The sequence below is a fragment of the Vidua chalybeata genome, chromosome 2 (assembly GCF_026979565.1).
Source record: "Vidua chalybeata isolate OUT-0048 chromosome 2, bVidCha1 merged haplotype, whole genome shotgun sequence".
NCBI classification, from domain to species: domain Eukaryota; kingdom Metazoa; phylum Chordata; class Aves; order Passeriformes; family Viduidae; genus Vidua; species Vidua chalybeata.
In genome coordinates, this window is record NC_071531.1 from 85,202,409 (window position 1) to 85,223,723 (window position 21,315).

General features: G+C 38.4%; 1 protein-coding gene across 1 annotated transcript in view; it reads right to left on the reverse strand.

Annotated features, from left to right (window-relative positions):
- TRPC6 (transient receptor potential cation channel subfamily C member 6) overlaps positions 1-21,315 on the reverse strand; it is a 78,582-nt gene that overhangs the window by 20,363 nt on the left and 36,904 nt on the right. Inside the window, exons 2-4 of the mRNA XM_053936411.1 lie at positions 11,151-11,925; positions 2,474-2,659; positions 452-616 (exon numbers count right to left, since the gene is read on the reverse strand). Of these exons, the coding sequence (XP_053792386.1) occupies positions 452-616; positions 2,474-2,659; positions 11,151-11,925 (1,126 nt within the window). The remainder of the gene's footprint in view (positions 1-451; positions 617-2,473; positions 2,660-11,150; positions 11,926-21,315) is intronic.

The window sequence follows — 21,315 nt, forward strand, 5'->3', positions numbered from 1 at the left end:
TGCTTTGAAGACCTCACAAAACATGATGAATACTAGCACTGTCTTGACTTTTATAGAGTTATTTTTGATAATGAAAATTTCCTTTGAGGCAATTCAAAGGAATCAACCCACAGCTTGAGCTTAGTTTACTTCTGAATCAATGGAAAATGAGTATACTCTGCTAAGGCAAGAACAAAATGAAAAACTGTTTGACTGGTTTATAAAGCAGAATTTCCTCAAGGCAACACTTGCTCAACCATTGTAACTTAGTTTACTTCATATTGCAATTAACAGAACAAATTTACCTGTCTTAATTACGTATGCCTGAACATGCAACCTTGCAGCCATTCCATTATAACTTGGCTCTAAAAAAACATGTTTCTGAAGTAATATATAAGTGTGGCTTTGTCATACAGGAATTTATGTGCTGGAGGATTTATTAGGAGGCCCTGACAAGGCTTCCCAGGCTGACCTTACTGCAAGGAGCAATCCAATAGGCCATGGAGAGGAAGGGCAATCCGACCGCAACTGCGAGGACAACCAGAAACTTCACTGCCATCGTCTGCTGCCGCAAACCCGACAAATTCTCGTACCAAATAGAGAGGAGTTGCTGCTGGCAGTTTGGATGTGCTACAAACTAATAAAAAAGAAAGAGCACATAAACGATACTGCTATCAGAATAACTTTGTTAAAATACAGCTACAGGAAAAGCTGGAATATATAATAATATAAGAATGCTGGAATAGTGAAAATGCAGCTTAAATTCAAAGGAGCATTAACAGGGGCATAAGAAAAACTATTTTGATAAGCCAAATCTCCCAGTAAACAGGCATGTTGCCATCAGCAATAAATACTTCAACTTAGAAACTTGTTTATTAACACAAAGTTCCATCACAAACTATTAATTTAATCTCAGGCCCATTTATCTGGGCAAACTCTATATGTTTCTGACATTTATAATTTTAATTCTACTGCTTCAGAAATTCCAGTACTTTGAGTCTTTTGTTCTGCAACATAATCTTCATTTAGAAAAGAAAAATATATCCTATTTGCACATGTTAACACAGAAAATATCATTTTTTTCAGCTGGCTTGAGAAAACAGCGGTCACATTTGCAGAAAATCAGATGAGTATTATTTATAACTTGGTTCTGGAACCATTTGGACAAACTGCAAAACTGAGAAGTCTGTCCTATAAGAGTCTTTGTGTCCTCTGGACAGTATAAGAAGCATCTTACAAAGATAGATGTTTAAAAAGAGTAGATTATTGTGCACTGTACATTTTAAAATCCAAATCTATAAATAAAATAAAAATTTATTTGAATGTAGTATTTTTTTTCTAAATTCTTTCTCTATACCTAAAAGATGGCTGGCTGAAGGTATAAGAAATGTCTTTATTGAGATAAGAGAAAGTGTTGCAAGAAAGTTCACATTTGCAGAAGCAGTCAGACTCAAACAGTAAGAAGGACCTAAGCTCAATGTAACCTGTTCTTTTCAACAGCTGTTTCAGCTCTCTTTAGTGACTGTAGCTTGGCAAGTGTTTTGCAGGTTTGTGTTCATATACTGGTTCAGCCAAAATTTTTTTTTTTTCTTTTCTTCCCTTCATGAACACATAAATACACCTCATATATAAATTTTTTGTGTGTCCTCCAGGGATGTGAACTCAATTTCTGTAAAAATTTAGGGAAACGTGCTTTTGAAATATACTTTTTATCTGTGTCTTCTTGATCTTTGGTCATACAAACTTCACTACACAAATCCTTTGTCCCTGGTTGACACAAGTCACTTAGAATTTTACAACCTATCTTATCCAAGACAAGTTTCCTGGGAAATTCCAATGTTTATGCAGCTACAAACTCAGCTGGTTTCATTGAGCACTATTCAGAAGGAGAGCAGAGTATTAAACTGTCAGTAGAAATGAAAGCAAGCCAAAGAAGAGCCAATAATTCCTGTAGTTGGCACTGCCTAAAGATTGCTTTCTCCTGAACTAAGAACCACAGTACTGATATTCCTAGGTTGTGTCTCTGATCCTTCTGTACAGACACAAACACAGTTTCTGTGAGACATGCAATTTCTTCAGGTTTTCTCAAATTCCTGAGCAAGACACAACAGCCTGACAAAAATCTGTATCAATACTTACTATGTAGTGCACTGGGACTGAGGTAGTATTTTCTAGCTTTTATTAAATCTTACATTTTCCCAGGCTTCAAAAATAGTGCAAAATTTTCCCACCTTTTTTCTTTAAAAAACAGATTTAAAATAAAAATATGTATCAAAAACTTTTGCACATAGCTACACATTGGTTTAGAGTCATTTGCTCTCATGCTCGTTGTGACCTTAAATATCTGATTCTTGTTTATATTGCAAGGGAGGATTCTTTAGATTGTGAAACCACTGTGCCCAAAGGGCCCAAACATTCATTCCAGTGTCACAGGCTACCAAAACATAAAATTTAACAATAGCATAATTTTATACCACCATCATGACATGCTTACTTTTTTAACTTCATACTTGATGGCGAGTTTTAAGCGGCTGAGGCTGGGTCGACCGTGCTCTCCATTATTATGGCTCATCTCTACGTCACCATTCAGAATAGCTTCCACTTCTTCTGTATTTCTGCACAAATCAAGCAGTCCGACTACAAAATCTTTGCATTGCATAGACAGTTTCTTGTAATCATTCTAGAAAACAGAATCACGAAGAAAAAGTCTTGGTGTTTAGATACAACATGAGAGAAGCAATTCTGCATTCCAGCTACACCTCTGTGAATGTGAATAGCTTCTTTGCATCTGGTTGTGCTTTTTTAATGCTTTTTTTCATGCTTTTCCCCCGAATGTTCAAGGAATGGGATTCATCTCACCTTGGTCGTCTTCCAGATCTACATTATCAATTTTCACACCTGAGCCACTCCTCTAGACATGTTTTAGAGGAAATTTAAGATTAAAAAACAAAACCAAAACACTTTCAGAAACATTTTATGACACATTTTAATGACCAGTTCAAGTTGAGATGTATAGCACAGGGGAAATTTTTCTATTCACTGTTGCAGAAGTCTAGAAAAGACGTAGAAAATTGCACTGTGGAGATTTAAATTGGCCAAGATGAGCATCCTATGCAGAATACATCTAAAGAAATTCCCAACCTTCTTCAGAATTGCATAGATATACTGAAATTTATAAAGCCTAGAATTATTTTTGTAAACTTTGTCTTTTCCCTTTTCCAACATCTATTCTAGCTTGCAAACACAAGGTTTGATTGCTGTTCTCCAGCAACACTGCTAGCAGTGGCACAGCTTGTGTGGTGATACCACATCTCTGACTGCAGCTCTGCTCTAGCTCAAGGACTTCTCAAGAGACTTCATCACATGGGCCAAAATATTGCTCTGCAATATTCTCCAACCTTCAGTTGCTTATTGCTGTAACTAGCAAGTGTTCTCCTTGAGCGCTGTTTTCCAAAAGACATAAGTCAAAACAGAAAATGGTATTTTGATCATTGCAATCTGTAGTTCATTAACCACTCCTTACATGCGGCTGTGTTTGGGTCATAACAGTTGGATATAGCTGAGAATTAGGTATAGATGTGTATCTAAAGCTAAAAAAAATCTCACTAGAGATTTAGTCACATATGTGTCAACAACGTCTGCTATTTTTGTGTTTTCTGCTCATTTTAATGTCTTAAAAAGATGAAATTACTGTAGAATTTTTCCTAAACAAAAGAATGGAAGAAGCCTCCCACCACCTCACAGCGCACAGGACTGCTCATGTAGTCTCTGTGGCATGTTTAAAGTAATTTTCTACAAACACTTTTATTACACAGACACATTTTCCCCTCTTCCAGTCTGTTCTTCAGGGTACTTCCCCTTCTTCCACTCTTAGTCTTGAGTTAGCCCCTTCTCTTTAAATACTTCCTTCATGCTAACTGCCATTTAATGCATCCAATACTTCATCCTAGAAGAGAATGAGCACACAAGATACCCTAATTTCTTTGCTGAGGGTGTACTTCATGCATCTTTGTGCTTTATTACCCACAACACTACAATAACAGTTTATTACTTGGATATATTAAAGGATTGCATCCAAGTTTTACACTTCACTTTGCTTAGATGGATGCAAACATTCACAGACAAATATTTGCAGACATCTACCTAAAACTGCTAGTGATTTATTTTTTTAATACTATAACATAAACAAGGTAACTCAGATCTCTCATAAGAGTAAAAGGCACTTCAATGCCATTTATCTACAAAGACAACAGAAGCTAAATACTAAAACTAATATTTTCCTGTCATTCTGAATAATTTATTATTGCATTATTTGTTTTCTTTCCATTCAGATGAATAACAGGAGAGGTTAACCAAAATCCTGACTTCTGGCACTACAGAAAGACAGAAAAGAAAGACATTTTTTGAGAGTAATATTTCACCTTCTGTTTGGCTTTCATTTTTGTGCAGAAGCTAAGATTCACTATTCAGTATTTTTAACACATTAATTTTCTCTTCCAAATGAAAGGAAAATTAGCCATTTTAAATTCACAGACAAAGGAGAAACATAGAGGCAAGTACCCACCCTTGTATGATTGAGTACTAACTCTTCCAAACTGATATTTGACCCTTGAATACCAGTATAAAAACCTTTCAATAAACATAAAAACAATATAATTTGGCCTTCATAAGAACTTAGGAAGCATTGTAATATATTAGTATGCATATTTTTTCTGGTAGAAGACAGGTACATGCATCCACACTCTTCATCTGTATTTTCCAGCTCAAGCGACTGACACCTGACATGGAGTTTCAAAACACTGTATGAGGAGACCATTACTCTACAGGAGAATTATTCTTTCTGAATTTAGGTTTGTACACAGTACCACAGTATATATTAGCACCCCTTAAATTCATCCATAAAATCCATCAGTTTATTTTCTCATTTGCAAATACAATAGAACATTTCCCCTTTCCATGGAATACTGCCACAGCTGTGACCAGTGGTGGTAGCCGAGATGAAAAGTTCTCAGCAGTCAGGTTATGGCAAATGAGCTTTGGGAAATTGAGCATTTCCCATCACTTCCTCCACCTCAGCCATGGCACAGGTAAAGTCAGCTGAAGGCAGAACAAAACTGAAATGACAGCAAAAATGACCGATACACTCTTCAATGTTTCTCTGTCACACACACAAATAAAGTTCCCCCTCCCTGAGTCTCACATGTCTCCTACAATTTATATGAGTCAAGGGAATGGGGCAATTTGTTTAGCTTAACTTATTTTCAAAAATGGACAAAGGCATGGATAATGAGCTCTTCTTTACTGCATGTTGTAAACTTAGTGATTAAAAAAAAAAAACATTCCTGACAAACTGTAGATGGTAGTTAGAAATTAAATTACAGTTGGAGGCTTGTGACAACATTGGCTCAGGGCTCCTCAGCAGTTTAGGAAAAACAAATGGTGCCAAATTTCACAACACCAAGGATGAGGGAGCAGTACTAGCTGCTCCCGCCTGCAGAAGGGAGGTGATGATTTGGGGCAAGCACTGTGGGGGATGAGGAACTAAGGGAACAATGCTGGTGGCAGAGAGGTGAGAGTGGCAATTCTGAGAGGAGTCACCTGCCCTTAATGTGGCAGACTGTCTTGGGGTGCCAAGTAAAGGAGCAAGCAGGCTCTTGTCACTCTGAAAACCTCAGCTGACCATGCCCTGCTTTAACTCTGACCATGCACATGAGACCACAGCTAGGAGACCAGGAGAGCATCACTACAGCTGTATCTCCCAGAGCAAAGACTCTTTTATCACACAGTCCCCTGTGACCAGTCATAGGCTCCTGCTGCCACCCAGACTGTGCCTGAGATGAGAACGCTCTCAGGATGCAGGATGACACTGAACCCCATGGATGAGATGGAGCAGTGCTCCAGACAATGTCCTGGCTCTGCTCAGTGAACTGTAGAGGACAAGATCAGAAATATGGATACTGCTATACTAGAAATTAGGATTTCAAAGTGGGATGTAATGTTGAATTTAGGTGTCACAGTAGGTAGCTAAATACATTATTTCCCTCTCAAAGGTGGCCCTTACGCCTTCAGTGCTTCACTCCTTCTCTAACAAGTGATGTTACTTTTTCTTTAGGAAAGCTGACAACTGTGGTGGTTTGCTATTTTACAGTTGGTTCTTCTGTAGTAGGTTTTAATATTCCTTGTTATAAGTTTGTAGTGGTTCAGTCTCTGTACCCCATTTGGCTTCCCTAATGGTTGAGTCCTGAGATGTTTACCACAGTTTTCCTCACCAAAATGTATGTCAATCCACATGTCAGTCCACCTGTATATCCTCCCTTGTTCCTTGTCTCACCCTTGTCTGTCAAAGATAGCGCACTCCTTTGGTTCTAGAGTGTTCCCTGTCTTTCACCCCTTCCTCAGGGCAGAATTGGGTTGTGGGGCTTGCTCCCTCCCCATGTTGGCTTCTACTGGGGAGCTTTTACCCTGCACCCCTCCTCTAATACCCTCCTATTGGTCAAAGGTTGTGTCCTCCCCGTGTTCTCCCCATCTCTATAAAAGTAGCCCCTTCAGGTTCAGATTGGGTTCACTTGCTCTGCCCCACTTTGAGATTAAATCTTTGGAGGTTTAGACAAGTGCCCCTCCCATATTCCTTTGCCTCGGTTTCCTCGTGCCCTGTGCCTCTGCTGTGCTACTCACGCCGCAGCAATCACCGCCACCCGCAACAGTCTTGGCAGAGGCTCGGGGGCGGCTGCTCGCATGTCTGCCCTGTGGCCACAAGCGGGACAGCGAGCCGGCCACCTCCATCCCGTGACCACTGAGAGCCAGGCGCAGACAACAGCTGTAGTGAAGACTGGGGTTCCATTTCTGTAATGGTGGTTGTATAAATGAAAAAAAATAAACAAACAAAATAATCCCAGAAAATTAGATTTTGAGATAGTAAATTGAGTTTTACTTCTCATCAGAAAAGCAAATTCGGATGATCTTATTAGGGGGATTTCTTCATAGCAAACAGTAATATATCTATGTTTAACTTGAAAACACATTTTCCATTTCATCCCTTTAAACAACAAACCAGTCAGTTGCCATTATAGTTGCAGTGGACTTTATAATAAATGCTAATCTTATCCATTTTGAGCAGCACTGGACCACAACTGTCCTTCTCAACACTTCAGGCTGCATCTCTGCAGGACAACATTTGTCATATATCATTACATCTTTATGTATATAGTAAAGATATTAGCTCTTAGGTGGGTAAACCATTGAGATGAACACTATCTCCAAAAATAAAAATATTCTATATAATATCAAACTTTGTAAAGCTGCACACTAAGCCATGTCCTGCACATGCATTGAGGCAATCCCAAGTGCAAGCACGGGCTGGGCAGAGAATGGATCAAGAAAAACCATGGGAAGTAGGACTGGGAGTGTTGTGGATGAAAAACTCAACGCGAGCCAGTGATGTGAGACCGCAGCCTAAAGAGTCAGCTGTGTCCTGGGCTGCATCCAAAGCAGTGTAGGCAGCAGGGCCAGGGAGGGGATTCTGCCCCTCTGCTCTGCTCTGCTGAGACCCCATCTGCAGGGCTGTGTCTAGCTCTGGAGTCCCCAGGATAAGAAAGAGGTTGATTTGTTGGAGCAAGTCCAAAGTAGGCCAACAAAGACAATCAGAGGGCTGGAGCACCCCTCCCATGCAGACAGGCTTAGAGAGCTGAGGCTGTTCAGCCTAGAGAAGATGAGGCTCCAGCAAGACCTTATACAACCTTCCAGTACCTAAAGGGGCTCCAAGAGAGCTGAAAGGGACTTCAGAAAAAGGCCTGGTGGGACAGGACCAGAGCCAATGTCCTGAAGCTGAAGGAGCATAGGCTTAGACTATTTATTAGGAAAAAAATATTTACTTTAAGAGTGGTAAGTCACTGGAATAGGTTGTCCTTAGAGGACTATCCATCCCTGGAGATGTTCAAGACCAGGTTAGATGGGGGTCTGAGTAACCTGGTCCAATGGAAGGTTCCCTGCCCTGGCAGTAGGTTTGGAACTAAACGATCTTTAAGGTCACTTACAGCCTAAACCATTCTGCAGTTCTATGACACAAAACTAAATTAAATAGTCTTCAGAAAATCCTGAAGAATTACTTAGGAAGCTTGAATTAGCTAATTATTTGGTACAGAAATATTTCTACGCTGTGCTTTACACATCTGTCCAGTTATTCTTCCTTCAGAAGTAATCCACTTTTTTCTGATTTTACTCCTAATAAAGTATTTTTCTCCAAAACACTCTTAAATACTGCAACACTTTTAATACCTGCAACAAAATGCAAAAGGCATGTAATGCTGGATGACACTACTGCATAGTTTGTAGAAAGAAAGGGGTTTATTCCAGAGAATAATGGTTTCCCCTGACTGTGGCATTTCCTATTTTGTATGAATCACAGTTTCATGGCCAGTGTTCTTTCTAATATTAGAAGAGAGAAGCAATTTACAGGACAGTCATAAAACAACCAGCATCACAGTTTAGCACTGATCCTTCCTATTGCCTCTGAGGAAGACCTGGAAAATACCTGTGTCACTGGCTGCTGTAGGCAACCACTTGAAAGTTTCCCTGCTACAATACCCTATCAGCACTATAAAATAGGTGACCTAAAATGGTGTGTTACCAGAAAGCTCAGTTTTAATTTAGGTAAGATTTGAAATACTTTAAATGGCTCAGGCTAACCCTAGGTGGAGCTAAAGATTTGCCATGTCCAGCTAACCTATGCACTAAAAATATACTTGTTTTGATTACACTAACACATGTAAAGCATTTTTACCAAACCCACACTTTTATGCAGTGACCACATCCTCCAAATAATTGTAACAAACTCCTGAAATAAAGCCAGAGTAACAATTTTTTAGATTAATTGCTGCAAGCAGGGATATAAGCTTGCAGGAGTGAAAACAAGCCCAGACTCAGTAAAGCTGACAGCCTCTATTTCTTGTAACGTTTACACACTTGTACTGCCTCCACTGAACCTAAGGCAAGTATTTTGCAGTCAAGTCTCTGGCCTGTCTAGATATTGTAAATATCACTGCTTATCAATAGTGTAAATGTCAGCTCTCATAAATTCAGTTATAAATGTACTCCACAGTCTTTAATATTTATCCAGAACCACCACATGGTTTTAGTATCTATAAAAACATTCCCAAAAGACCTTATGTTGCCAGCTGCCCACTCTCCAAATTATTGGAGAGTTAAATTTCCACGTTGCCTTGTGCTTGTGCTGCTCAGTGCTCCTGTTCCACTCCACTCTATCCAAAGAGCATGCATATTCCCAGCAGAGCCTGGATGATAAATGCCCAGCAGTATGGAGCTGCTTTGTCTCTCATCTCCTGTTTCTGCTGAGGGACAGCATCCAAAATTCTGTTAAAATTCTCTGTACAACACTGCACTAGAAGTGAAGCTCTCATTTTACAGAGAACAACTGAGACAAAAGAAGAACTGGAAAAACAGAAATCACCAAAGAAGGACCTCCTCATGGCACTTCAGAGTTGGCTACAAAAGCATGTTCTGTGACCCAGTCTACTTAGGTTCTCACCTGTGTGCTCCATTCCCTGCCTGGTGGTGCCATGAACAGGTACTGTGCTCCCATTCATCTCACTGATTGTGTTCTGCAGCATACATTTGAAGGGCACCTCTTGCTGGCTGCTCCAGATGATGAGTTTATTTATCTTTATAATAATCTTAGCTTGTGCCACTCCAACTGTGGTGAAGGGATCTATACAGTTCCTACAAATCAGACATGCCGTTTATCTCAATATAGCTGTGAACTTAACAGGCTGCACTTTGGTTTATGAAAAACGGTTTAGCTCTGTTCTAAATTTACTCTGCTTTAAGTTAATCAAGTCCTTTTGTTGCTGTTGATCAGCAGCTGCTAAAGAGAAAGAAGTATGTGGTTTCAATACTCTTCACTGAGCTGTAGATGAAATCAGTGGATGAAATCTCAGTCAGTCCACTGAGGTCCTAAAGGTTTGTGCCAGGGCCTTCATGGGGCAGACATTCATTCTCTGCAATAATCTCAAATGGTCCTCCCAGTATTTTGGGTTTTTTCTTTCCTTCCCTCCAATTTCAGCAGTTCAGCTGCTGTTCTTAAGATCACCTTGTACATTTCTCTTTCTTATTTTCCCTCTCCTATAAATATTCCAGCTTCTTATAATAGACTGGTGCCACCTATGAGCACAAGTCCAGGGGAATTCATTCAGAACTACAGCACCTCAGCTCAGGTTGGCTGAGTAGAGACAGGTTCACAGTTTTGTGAACTGTACCACTGCTGAGATTATTGTTACATATTGATCATGATAATTTCAAACACTTGCTAACACAATGTTGGAAATTATTCTGTTAGAGCTTTGGAAGGATGTTGATCTCCTGCTAGTGAAGTCTATATATTGTCACAGGAACACCTGCTTTCAACAGGGTGTCATGAGGCAAACCCACACTAGGTGATTTTAGCTAACCCAGGTCATAAATAACATTGGCAATGTTTGCACAAGGCCTGACTTTGCATTTACTGACAGATAAAACCTTACATTCTTACTGCCTTAACTCATGCTTCAAGAGTCTATAGAGACTGGGTCTCAACTATTAATATTTTTTTTCAAAAACATGCATTTATGAAATACCAAAATTTCTATGTAACATTGAAAAAGCCTTTTAACTCTACACAGTTTACATATAACTAAGCACAAATAAGTAAGAGAGAGGAAGAAGTGATCAGAAATACCAGAAAAGCACATTAAAAAGGAGGACATTTATTTAGAATCCTCCTCATGAAGGAATGCAATACACTGTAAGTATGAAAGCTTCAAGTCCAAATACAAGAAACTAAAGAGAATGCATGAGGGTTTAATAGAATTATGCACCTTGTCTGTCAGAAGTGACTAAAATGTACTTTAGTCTCCTCTTTCCCCTGCCCTAAACCAGCTTCAGCCATGGGTTTGAAGGCCTCCTTCACTCTCCTGCCGGACAGGAAGTAAAAAATTAGTTCATTGGCACATTCTACATAAGCAGCATGAATTACAATTGGCACACGGCAATAAGATATTCACAAATATTTAAATCTTCCATTCATAATAAACTGTATCTTTTTCCACATTATTTTGCTGATTTATGAAGGATAAAGTTTGCAGTTCTGTGTCTGCCAGAATCAGTGTCCCTCTACTCACCTTGAACTCTTTTTCAATGTTTGCAAGCACAGCCAGCTCATTGCTGAGCTCTAAGGCCGTCATGACAGGGTCTTCACTGGACAAAGACAGGTAAGCAGGGCTGGCCAGACCTTTGTAGGCATTGATCCTGGACCTAGAATGGCTGAAAGAGTCATGCTTTTGTTTCTGATTGCACTCACTGCACTTGCAGAAGTAGTCGTGTGGCCTATCGATCCGAGCTCCTTTCCGCAGCAGGGTGTGCACGATCTCATACTCGTGGCAGTGAGCAGCCAGAATGATGGGTGTGACGTCGTGGGAAAACCGCGTGCCATCTTCGTCGTACGCGTAGAAGTCATCGTGCTGCAGCTCCGACTGGCTGGGACTCAGAGCCAGCCTCTTGCCTTCGGCAAACGCGGGATGGCTCAGGATGGCTTCCACTATCCGAACGTAGCCCTTGCTAATGGCCAAAAGCAAGGCATCCCCGACCCGGGCCAGGTTCTCCTTCTTCAGCAGCAGCTCTGTGATCTCCAGGTGCTCATTGGCCACTGCCAGCTGCAAGGCATTCTGTCCCATGTAGTCCACGCAGTTGACATTGAGCGAGGGACATTCTTCCAGCATTTTGCGAACCACCGGAATATTTCCATACTCGGCGGCATCCAGGAAGCGCTCCTCCTCCAGGGAAAGGCTCGTGGAGTGGTCATTGAACATGTAGGCGGGCCCCCGGCTGGCCTGCCTCCTGCCCTTCTCCCGCAGAATGGTCTGTCGCCGCAGGGCCAGTCTGTTCTCGTTGCCCCGGCTGTGTGCACACAGAGAAATTGTTAGTTCTTCCTTATGCAAGGGCATATCCATTTTGAGTAATAATTAATAAAAATATTCTAGTCCTTTATCTGGTGTGTATTTTGGATTCAGCAGGGACACCAGAAACCCTGCTCTCGATGCATTTTATAACCACTGTTACTACAGAACTCGAGAATTTGTAGCCAGCTACATTTTATTTCAACAAGAAGGAAAAGCTGTCATCAACCATCATCTAAAACTACACATTTTTTCTTTATTTTGTCCTCCCAGCTCAGAGTGAGAATAAGCCACACTGTGAAAGGAGTCAACAGTCATGGGATGAGAAATGAGAGATTGCTCAGGACCGTAGAGCACACAACGATGGAAACTCTCTAAACTCCCTTCTGCTTCACAAATGCAGTCAGGCTGACTTCACCTGCTCTTATTCTCTCTACTTCAGCCACCATCTAACTTATATTTTGGTTCTGGTTTCTCCTGACCACCCTGCTGATGTTTTTTTGACATCTATAACTGAATGTTCAGGCATTAACTGAATCTGGACAAGACAAAAGCACATCAAATATATTGTATGACATCTCTTACATCCCATCTCTGTCATTCGTTTCATTATTGCAGTTCATAATCTTGATATGCTATTTATTCCTTCACTTAGGGGCTTGCCAACAAATCCTGCTAATTCTTGATTCATGATAGCTCTGAAATGTTGTCCAGTTTGCTACTACTGAAATCCTCAGCCATTTCCAACCATAATTATTAAATACCTTATTAATAATTATTTAGTCATTATTAGAAAGTGAACATATCAAACTTATGTTTTCTGAGAAATGGTACAAAATATGCTACATTCTCTTTAAAAAGAAGAAAGTCTAATTCACTAATTCAATCTTATTTCAGCCAATTAAGATTCCAATCTTCAATAGAAATTAAATTGCAAATAATTTTCTCTTCTAGAATTACTCTGCTAAACTACTTAATATTCCTCAAAACTACATCTTTTTTCTTTATTGAATAGTAGCTTAATTATTCTTTACATACATATGCCCAAACACACTTCACTACAGTCAGTATTTCCCACAAAAAATAACCATGAGCAATATTTTATTCATTAAATACTAATGAATATGAATTTAAATGTCAGTAAAAAAAATCAGTTCTTTGTGATTCAAAATTTCTTCACAAAAAGTAACATTACAAGGTATTATTTATTCTAGGTAGTTTAGATTTAGCTTTAGTATAAATTTCCTTTCTACATCTTGCCTTCTCTTTTCTAGAGATACAGTATTCTGCAGCATTAGAAATACTTGAAATTGCCAAAGTCTTAAATATAAAAGGCCCATTTTTCTGCAAGATAATAATAGGTATGGAATGAGGAATATATCACAAATGACAACAGTAACTATTAATTATAATTATTAGTTTCATTATTTGATATTTTAATAAATAATTTTTCAGAATTGCTAGTAGGGAAGCACAAAATATTTAAATCAAGCAAAGAAATGTTTAGTTTTATGTTTAAATTCATTTCGAAAGCAAACTTTTTTCCTAGTGATAAAAGTGAATCCTATGAACTGTGAAATGTAGCTCTGAAAAAAAGCTATATGAGCTTTATTTTATATTTATCCTAGTTTTCCTGTGTATGTGTTGAATTTTGTAAGCTTGCTGTATTTTCACAGTTCAGTGACATCACATTTGTAGAAAGCCTGAAAAGCAGTGCAAAGTTTATATACATTTTCTATTAATTTGTTCTTTTGTACCAGAGAAGGTCCTTAGCAGTGTGAGGGCTTACCTACATTTAAGGTAGACTGACTTGGGCTTCAATTTAACCAACCAGACACAGAGTCCTGAGACCTGCCATCCAAGGGTGCAGAGGGAGAAATCATGGTACAGTTGCTCTCTACCATCTTTTAAGTGCACCAGGTTTTCCAACTTTCTTAGCTCCACATTGGCTTCTCAGTTTTGAGTAAACTGATTATTTAACTGCAGTAGTTCCCTATCTCATTTCCTAGCTATCTTGAACTGCTTCTTTCTTCTGTGCAGCAACCAATTACAGTTAAACATAATTTAAATAATTTATACTGAAGTTATTTCACAGAAGGACAGAATCATATAGGTTGGAATAGACCTCCTAGATCATCAAGTCCAACCTCTGACTGATCACTACCTTGTGAGCCTGACCAAAGCACTAAGTATCAAGCACCAAGTAGCTGCACCACCTCCCTGGGCAGTCCTTTCCGATGCTTAACAAGCCTTTCCATGAAGAAATTCTTCCTGATGTCCAACTTGAACCTCCTCTGAACAGATTATAAACAGATAATAAATTCAACGCACAAAAAATCGGAACATATTTTTTAAACTTTTTCCAAATAATAAAGATGTGTTCAGTGTAGATTCAAATCTTAGTTAAATTGTCAATAACAACATCATTGATATAAAATGTGTATCTTTATGTGTCCTGCAAAACCAACCTAGTATAAAATTATTTTGCTAGTATTTGATCCTTGAACAAGGAAACAAGCCCTTCAACAGAATCCTGGTCATCACTTTTTCCCAAGACACATCAGCTTCAGCAGTCTGGGGTGATTAACTGACCCAGAATATTGCTTATGGGGACAGATCTTACTGTTTAAAACTGAGGCAAAGGAAATATTGAGTACCTCAGCCTCACTTGGGTCCTTTGTCACTGGTCCACCAGCATAATCAGTCTGAGGTGGTGAACTGACACAGCACACAGTCAAAAACTGCTGTTCATTAAACACTTCCCCTTCCATTTTTCAAATAAGGGAAATAGATTCTATTTCTATTCTAACAATACATTCAATATGATTTATCAAAGCAAAGAGTAATCATTGCAGTGAAGAATATTTCGAATTAGCATCGTTGTATAGTACCACTTCCTCTTTCCTAGCCTGCATTTAGAAGAAAATCATTGCTTAAATGGGATATTAAATACATGCATTCCTTATACAGTAGCTCATCAACTGAATTAGAACATATTATAGAATGAAAAGGAATATATTTTTATTGTTTGCTGGCCTGTATCACATGTCTGATGCAGACCTCTAGAATCTCAATGTAATCAATTTTTTCCTACATCAATGCATTTCATATGTATGAAATGAATGTCCTGGTTTGTCCATTTGCAACTACAGTTAATTAAATTTAAGGATCTGTCATTAAAACTGGCTCTTGCAGCACAAGGCTACAAGTATGTTTAATTGCAACACAAGAAGCTGAATTTTCTGTTTTATTATTTCTGCTTAACTAGATAGAGAAGCAAACATTACTTCAGGAGTTTAGAAAAGTGTAAGACACTTGATTGCCTCCAAGCGCAGGGAAAGGTATTTGATGATCCAGAAGAGTATGTTCAGTCTTGTTTTATTCTGATGTTCTTACATTTATTTTACACTCACTAAGGTCCTTCCAGTTCATTTTTTTTTAAATAGATGCCCATGTCACAGTACTGGCCACATAAATCTTAAGGCCACTTGAAACCTCATCCTTCTCAGACTATAACTGTTGGTTGCAAGACACTGTCAATGTACTTTGGGGAGCTGCAGTCTAAAGTACCATACTCATTACTCCTTAGTACTGAAGAGCCAGTATCGTCAAGGCTGGAATATTGTCATCATTTTGGAAATCATATTACAGGAAGGAGTTCTACAAAATTAGAAATTAAATGCAAGAGAGCAACAAAGGTCACACAGCCTCTACCATATCTGCCACTAGAAGCATAGTAAGATTGAGTTTGTGAATTATACAGGATGGTACTCTACTCATCTCACTTCCACCCTAGGATCAGTAGAATTCTAGTATAAATTAGCCATTTTTATCTTCTCCGTAGATAAAGGAGAGAGATTTCTCCTACCTACTTTATAAGCGGAGAACCTATATTTTTCCACTGTTTCAAAGAGAATCCCAGCAGATTAGATGAGAGGCCTCCTTTAATGCATAGAATTTAACAGGAATATAGACCCAGGTGGATGATGGAGTAAAGTCCCTTACAAGTACAGATATCACCTCAAAAAATTCCCATTAAAATATCAGACTCTGTCTTGAAGGAAATTGCTGTCTTGCTGAAATTTTCTTGTCTGTCACTAATCACACAGAAAGACTAATCTTGAATTTGACTTTTCTAGTACTCAGAAACATTAACCTGATTTTCAGTCTAAATTTGAAAATCACCAATTGAGATCTTTTTTACTCAAACTAAGTAGCACTTTCCCCTGACAGCAGTTACCTGCAAAACACGAACTCATAGCAATCATTTCCCCTCTCAGCCTTCATCTTGCTGAGTGAAATTAAGCTCATTTTCTGCTACATCCATGCAGATATATCTGCCACAGATCTGCCACAGAACAAAACCCTTCTTGAGTACAGCTTCCTAAACTTAAAAATACAGCAATCCCTTGTGTCAGTGTTTGTAGTAAAATGATTAGACACCTTTTTTTGGTGCAGTACATCTTTGGCTATCTCTCAGATGCATTTACATCAAAAAAAAATCACTTAGGCACTATCGATTCTCCTGTGAGGCAGAATTCTGCCTTTGCTGACTTTCCTTAATCAGGTCTCAGACAACGAGTCTCAGATTTATGAACTGAAAGAACCGTGCTGAAAGATTTGATTTTGACCCTCAACCCCCTTTGAGGACATGAACTGTCATTACAAAGAGTTGTGATGCTGGGAAAGTTTGGGCATGGGAAACAACTGTGAGTATCCACAGCATTAGAATCCATAGTAAAATGTTTTGTAGGAGATTCTGCAATATCTGATAGAAGTTGAACAAGCTGATATAGTGACAGGTTAGAGTCCTCATCTTCCTTTACTCATTTAAAAGAGCTTATAATACTTTAACATCACATTATAAGAATAATCTGTTAATGCATTTAAACTTGAGGCTTGGCTTTCCTTCAAAATTTTTAACCTTTAGAAGAAGACTGACATCTCAAGAAATTGGAACATATAAACTCAAAAAATCCAACTTTGCTACTATCTTCAGGACCATGCTTTAGTAAAAGAGTACATTGAGGTCCCTGACCTGCATATATGAATATAAAACCAGACAAAAAGCATGCTGTTCTCATGAAAAGAAAATAAATGTGTACATATGTAAACTGCCAGCAATGCAAATCTACAGGCTGGAAATGGCAAGGAGAAAAGGAGGCTGACACTATTGGCAGCATGTTAAAGAAAAAAAATGTCATAGACACAAATGCTCGCGGAGCAAACTAAGTGGAGAAAGTTGTGCTGACATTTTGAAAATTGTCCAATCACTGTGACAACAGTATCCACAGTTTGTTCAAAGTCAAGTACACAGCTGAAACAAGGTTGAAACCATCAATAATCACTTCTGAACCAACTCTGTGGGGAAGCTTCCAGAAAACTTTGAACGCCATGAGCTTATTTTTACAAACAGAAGAAAAAAGCTAAACTAAATCAAGAATTTTCAAATTTAATTCTCTTATGCTATTGGTAAACTGTCAATAATAAATAATTAGCTAGGAGATCAGATAGGAAGTAATATCAAACAAGATCATCAGCGCCAAACACCCAATAATAAATTAGCTTGAAACTATCTAATTATTTGAATTTGGATGTTCTGTTCTTCCACTGCCCTTGATCATACTTCTATATAAAAAATAAAGCAACATATGTAGCATATAACATAATATTATCTATAATCTGCCAAACATTTTATAAAATTATATGTTGATATACATAAAATAATATCAGCATATATAAAATTAAATAATATAAACTCCATCTAACTAGAGATAGGATGGGAGCTTAGACAGACACGTGGTGTGAACCTCTATATGATACCATGCTAAGGGACAGAAAATGACAGGCTGTGGAAAGTAAGATTAAATTGAAATTCTAAATGTAATGACAGAAAACATCTTGAAACAAATATCAGAAATATCTGAAAAAGGATGGGTTCTCCATCCTTTGGCATGAAGATCCAAGATTCCTCCATAACCCTTAGAAGGTTATGGTAAAGGTGGTGAATTATAAATGAGCTGGGGCGGAAAAACACTGTACATAACAAGCCAAAATCATCTGTGGACATAAACAATAAAGATTACAAATAATCACTGACAGTAACTGTCTTAGAAGTAAGAAAACCCCATAATGAACAACCCTTAAATATTTCATTTTGTAGCAGATGAAAGGTACAAGTAAGAGTATTTTCACTCTTGTGGGGTTTTTATCAGAAGATGTACATCTAACACACAGTATGAAATATATAGTCTTCAAGACTTTTATTTGAAATTTTGGTGAAAACTGATTTGCCTTCTGAAACTGTCCCGGAGGTCTTTCTGAGACCTGGACTGTCAAAGCTTTCTTTACAGAATGCTGAGAAGTGTTTTCTTCAATCTGATTGATTATGTTGTGCAAATGCTTTTGCACAGAAGCAGTTAAACACAATTATGTTTTAGAGCGTGTTTCATCAGTCACAGTTGGTGAACCTGGAAGGGTAATAGTCTGACAAACACTTTCTTCACGAAATAACAAAAGGTTTTTCTCTCTCTCCTGAAAAGTAGTTTAGTGGCTATCTAATGGATGATGGAGAGAAAGCACCCAACATAAGGCAAACAACCATTTCCCAGGCTCCTTATTTCACTTGTCATTCATTAATTTTTACCATTAGCTGAGTAAAAAAAAACAGTGGCTTATTGATGAAGTAGTTTCCAACCACTGAAATGGGAATGACAAGTAAATAGAAGCATTTAGGAAAATGATTGGGAAAACAGTGTAAACTCTGTAAACAGAATAAAAAATGGCCTAAGGAGAAAAAGTAACCTGGCAAACTGTAACCGAGTCAGCTTGCAGATTTCTCAGGAACAACACACAAAAGGTTATAGCACTCAGACTGCTTGAAGCTTTTAAAGAGGGGTGTGAGATTTAAATTCTTTCCCAAGAGAAAAAGAGAGAAGAGAGTGCTTTACCAGCCCAGAGGCTTTTATACATCACAATTGCAAAGCAAAGCAAACAGATTCACTGAATATTCTGAATTGGAAGGAACCCACAAGGATTATCGAGTCCAGCTCTGATGTAAACAGCCCATATGAGGAATAAACCCACAACCTTGGTGTTACTGCACCATGCTCTGATCCCCCAACTGAGCTAACCTCAGGGTCAGCCTAGGATGGTAAGGCAAAGCAGATGACATGAAGAAATGGGTGGAGGCTGCTTAGTATGGAGTGTCAAAAATAGCATCCTTTTCTTTCAGGATTACTATCATTTTAAGCTTTAAAAAACTTCCATGGATCTGGATTTTGTAGGTCTGAAGATTGAGATGTACCCGAGCACATTCATAATTTCATTCTGGCTGCTGAAAACATTTGACAATAAACTTTAAATAAAAATTTTAAAGCCTAATTTTTAGGCTTTACTGAAAAACTGAATTCCAACTTTCCAGCAGTTGATCTTGCTCAGAATGGTGTCTAGCATTGTCTGCAAAACTAATTCCTCTCTATGTAACACCTGCTTAAACATTTTTCTTCAACTGTAAAAAAATGTTGAATGGATTCACCCTTTAAAATGCAGTTTAATTAAAGTGTAATTGCCTGTTTTCACAGCTTATTTGATCAATGTACAACCTCAACTCTGAGGTTGTAGATAGGAAATATTTGTTTTTCTGCACTGTTTCTTGCAGAATGTGGCAAAGAATACTGGTGTGTGCCCACCAGATGGAACATTTTATTAAGCTTGGCACTTGATAACACCACTGTTCTCCTCTACCAGCATCTAATAAAAAATATAAGATTCCACATTCCCTACATGTTTTCAGGAAGTTCCTCTTGGTGCCTACTATATAACTTAGTTACATCCTCTGCCCTTCTGGAGACAGACCATCCAAAGTTCACTTGTTTAAGAATAGTAAAACAAAGATCAAAGAGTCTTAATAATTCAAATTAAAGCTAGTATTTTATCTTCTGGACTGGGGATAAATAGGAAAATTAGAAGACATGAAATATAAAGTATGACTTTAGCATAGTTTTATCAGCTGGTTACTTTGCTAGTTTGTGGGTTCTATATGAATACCTGAAGTACATCACATTCTTCACTGTCACGTGTTTATAGAGGTATTCCACTTGCATATGCCAAGGGATATGTTAAATTCTGCATTCCTACAGTCTTACGCATCACCATTTTGAGATGAAGTAAATAATTCATTTCTAAGGTTTCTATATGGCTTTGTATTTGGGGCTCAAACAATTTATATAGGTCTATCTGAGCTTGCATGTTTTGTAAAATGTAATATCTTGTGCCTTGTTCACTTCCCAGTAACCTGGCAATGCCTAACTTTGTCACTGCTGCTGACGCTCCTTGTTGAGGTTCCTTCTCTTAGCCCTGAAACCACCTCCCCTTTCAGAAATTCAGTTTTCTGGTCAAGTGTTTTCTGCCCATTTCAAGCCATGCCTTTTGCAGAGCTGTCAGTACTGTACAGTGCAGCTCCCTGCCAGCAGGCTGCTGTGCCCAGCAGCTCTGGTGAGTTATGGCTTTCATTACTCACCTCGCTGCGAGATGACTGTCAGGAAGACCACTATAGACAGTGAGTGCCAGGTGCCTGCTTGCCTCAAGCAAGCTTCTCTTCTCCACTATCACTGGCCTTTCTGTCTTAATAAGCCATTAAAGTTAACAATTTAAGAATTCCAGGCCTGACTTTCTCTAAGATGGCAATTTAAGAACCATCTGTTTACCTAGATAGGAGCCCCCTGAAAAAGTACATCCAGTTCATATTAGAGTCACTGAAGTTTCCATAACTCTCTTCTCATTATTAGTATCATAAGACTACTCTCGATGACTTGTCGACTAAATCACTGAAGCTAACAGGCCATGGTTTTGTAAAATGAGGCTAAAACTTTGTTCAGTTAGAAGGATCACAATCGATATAGTGGCTGTAACACAAACACAGCTGTCTGCCTATGATAAACATGCCTCTATAAACAGAACATTATTACATTAGCAGTGAAATAGCAGACATCAACACCATAGCCCTTGTTACTTTCACAGAGTTCCTTAGGAATGAAGTGACAAGAAATCAAATAAAAGCAAAATCCACTTCTCTTATATCTCATGGAACACTGTACTACCGTGTAGCACGTGCTTTAGTGCTGTGTCCCATTGGTTATAAATAATAGCACTTTATTAAATAGAGTGTGGATACTTGTACCAATGCTAAAACTGGATACAAACAAAGCAAACTTCTATGATATACAAACCACTTGATGTTGGCTCTCAACTTTTGGAAGTGCTGAGATTCTTAAAGAGAAAATATATTTTAAACAATAAACTAAAGACACGGTTCAGTGTTTTATTTCTCCAAATCTTGTTACATAAAATGTTGATCCCATAGAGATAGAGGGACAAATTTAATTTCTTT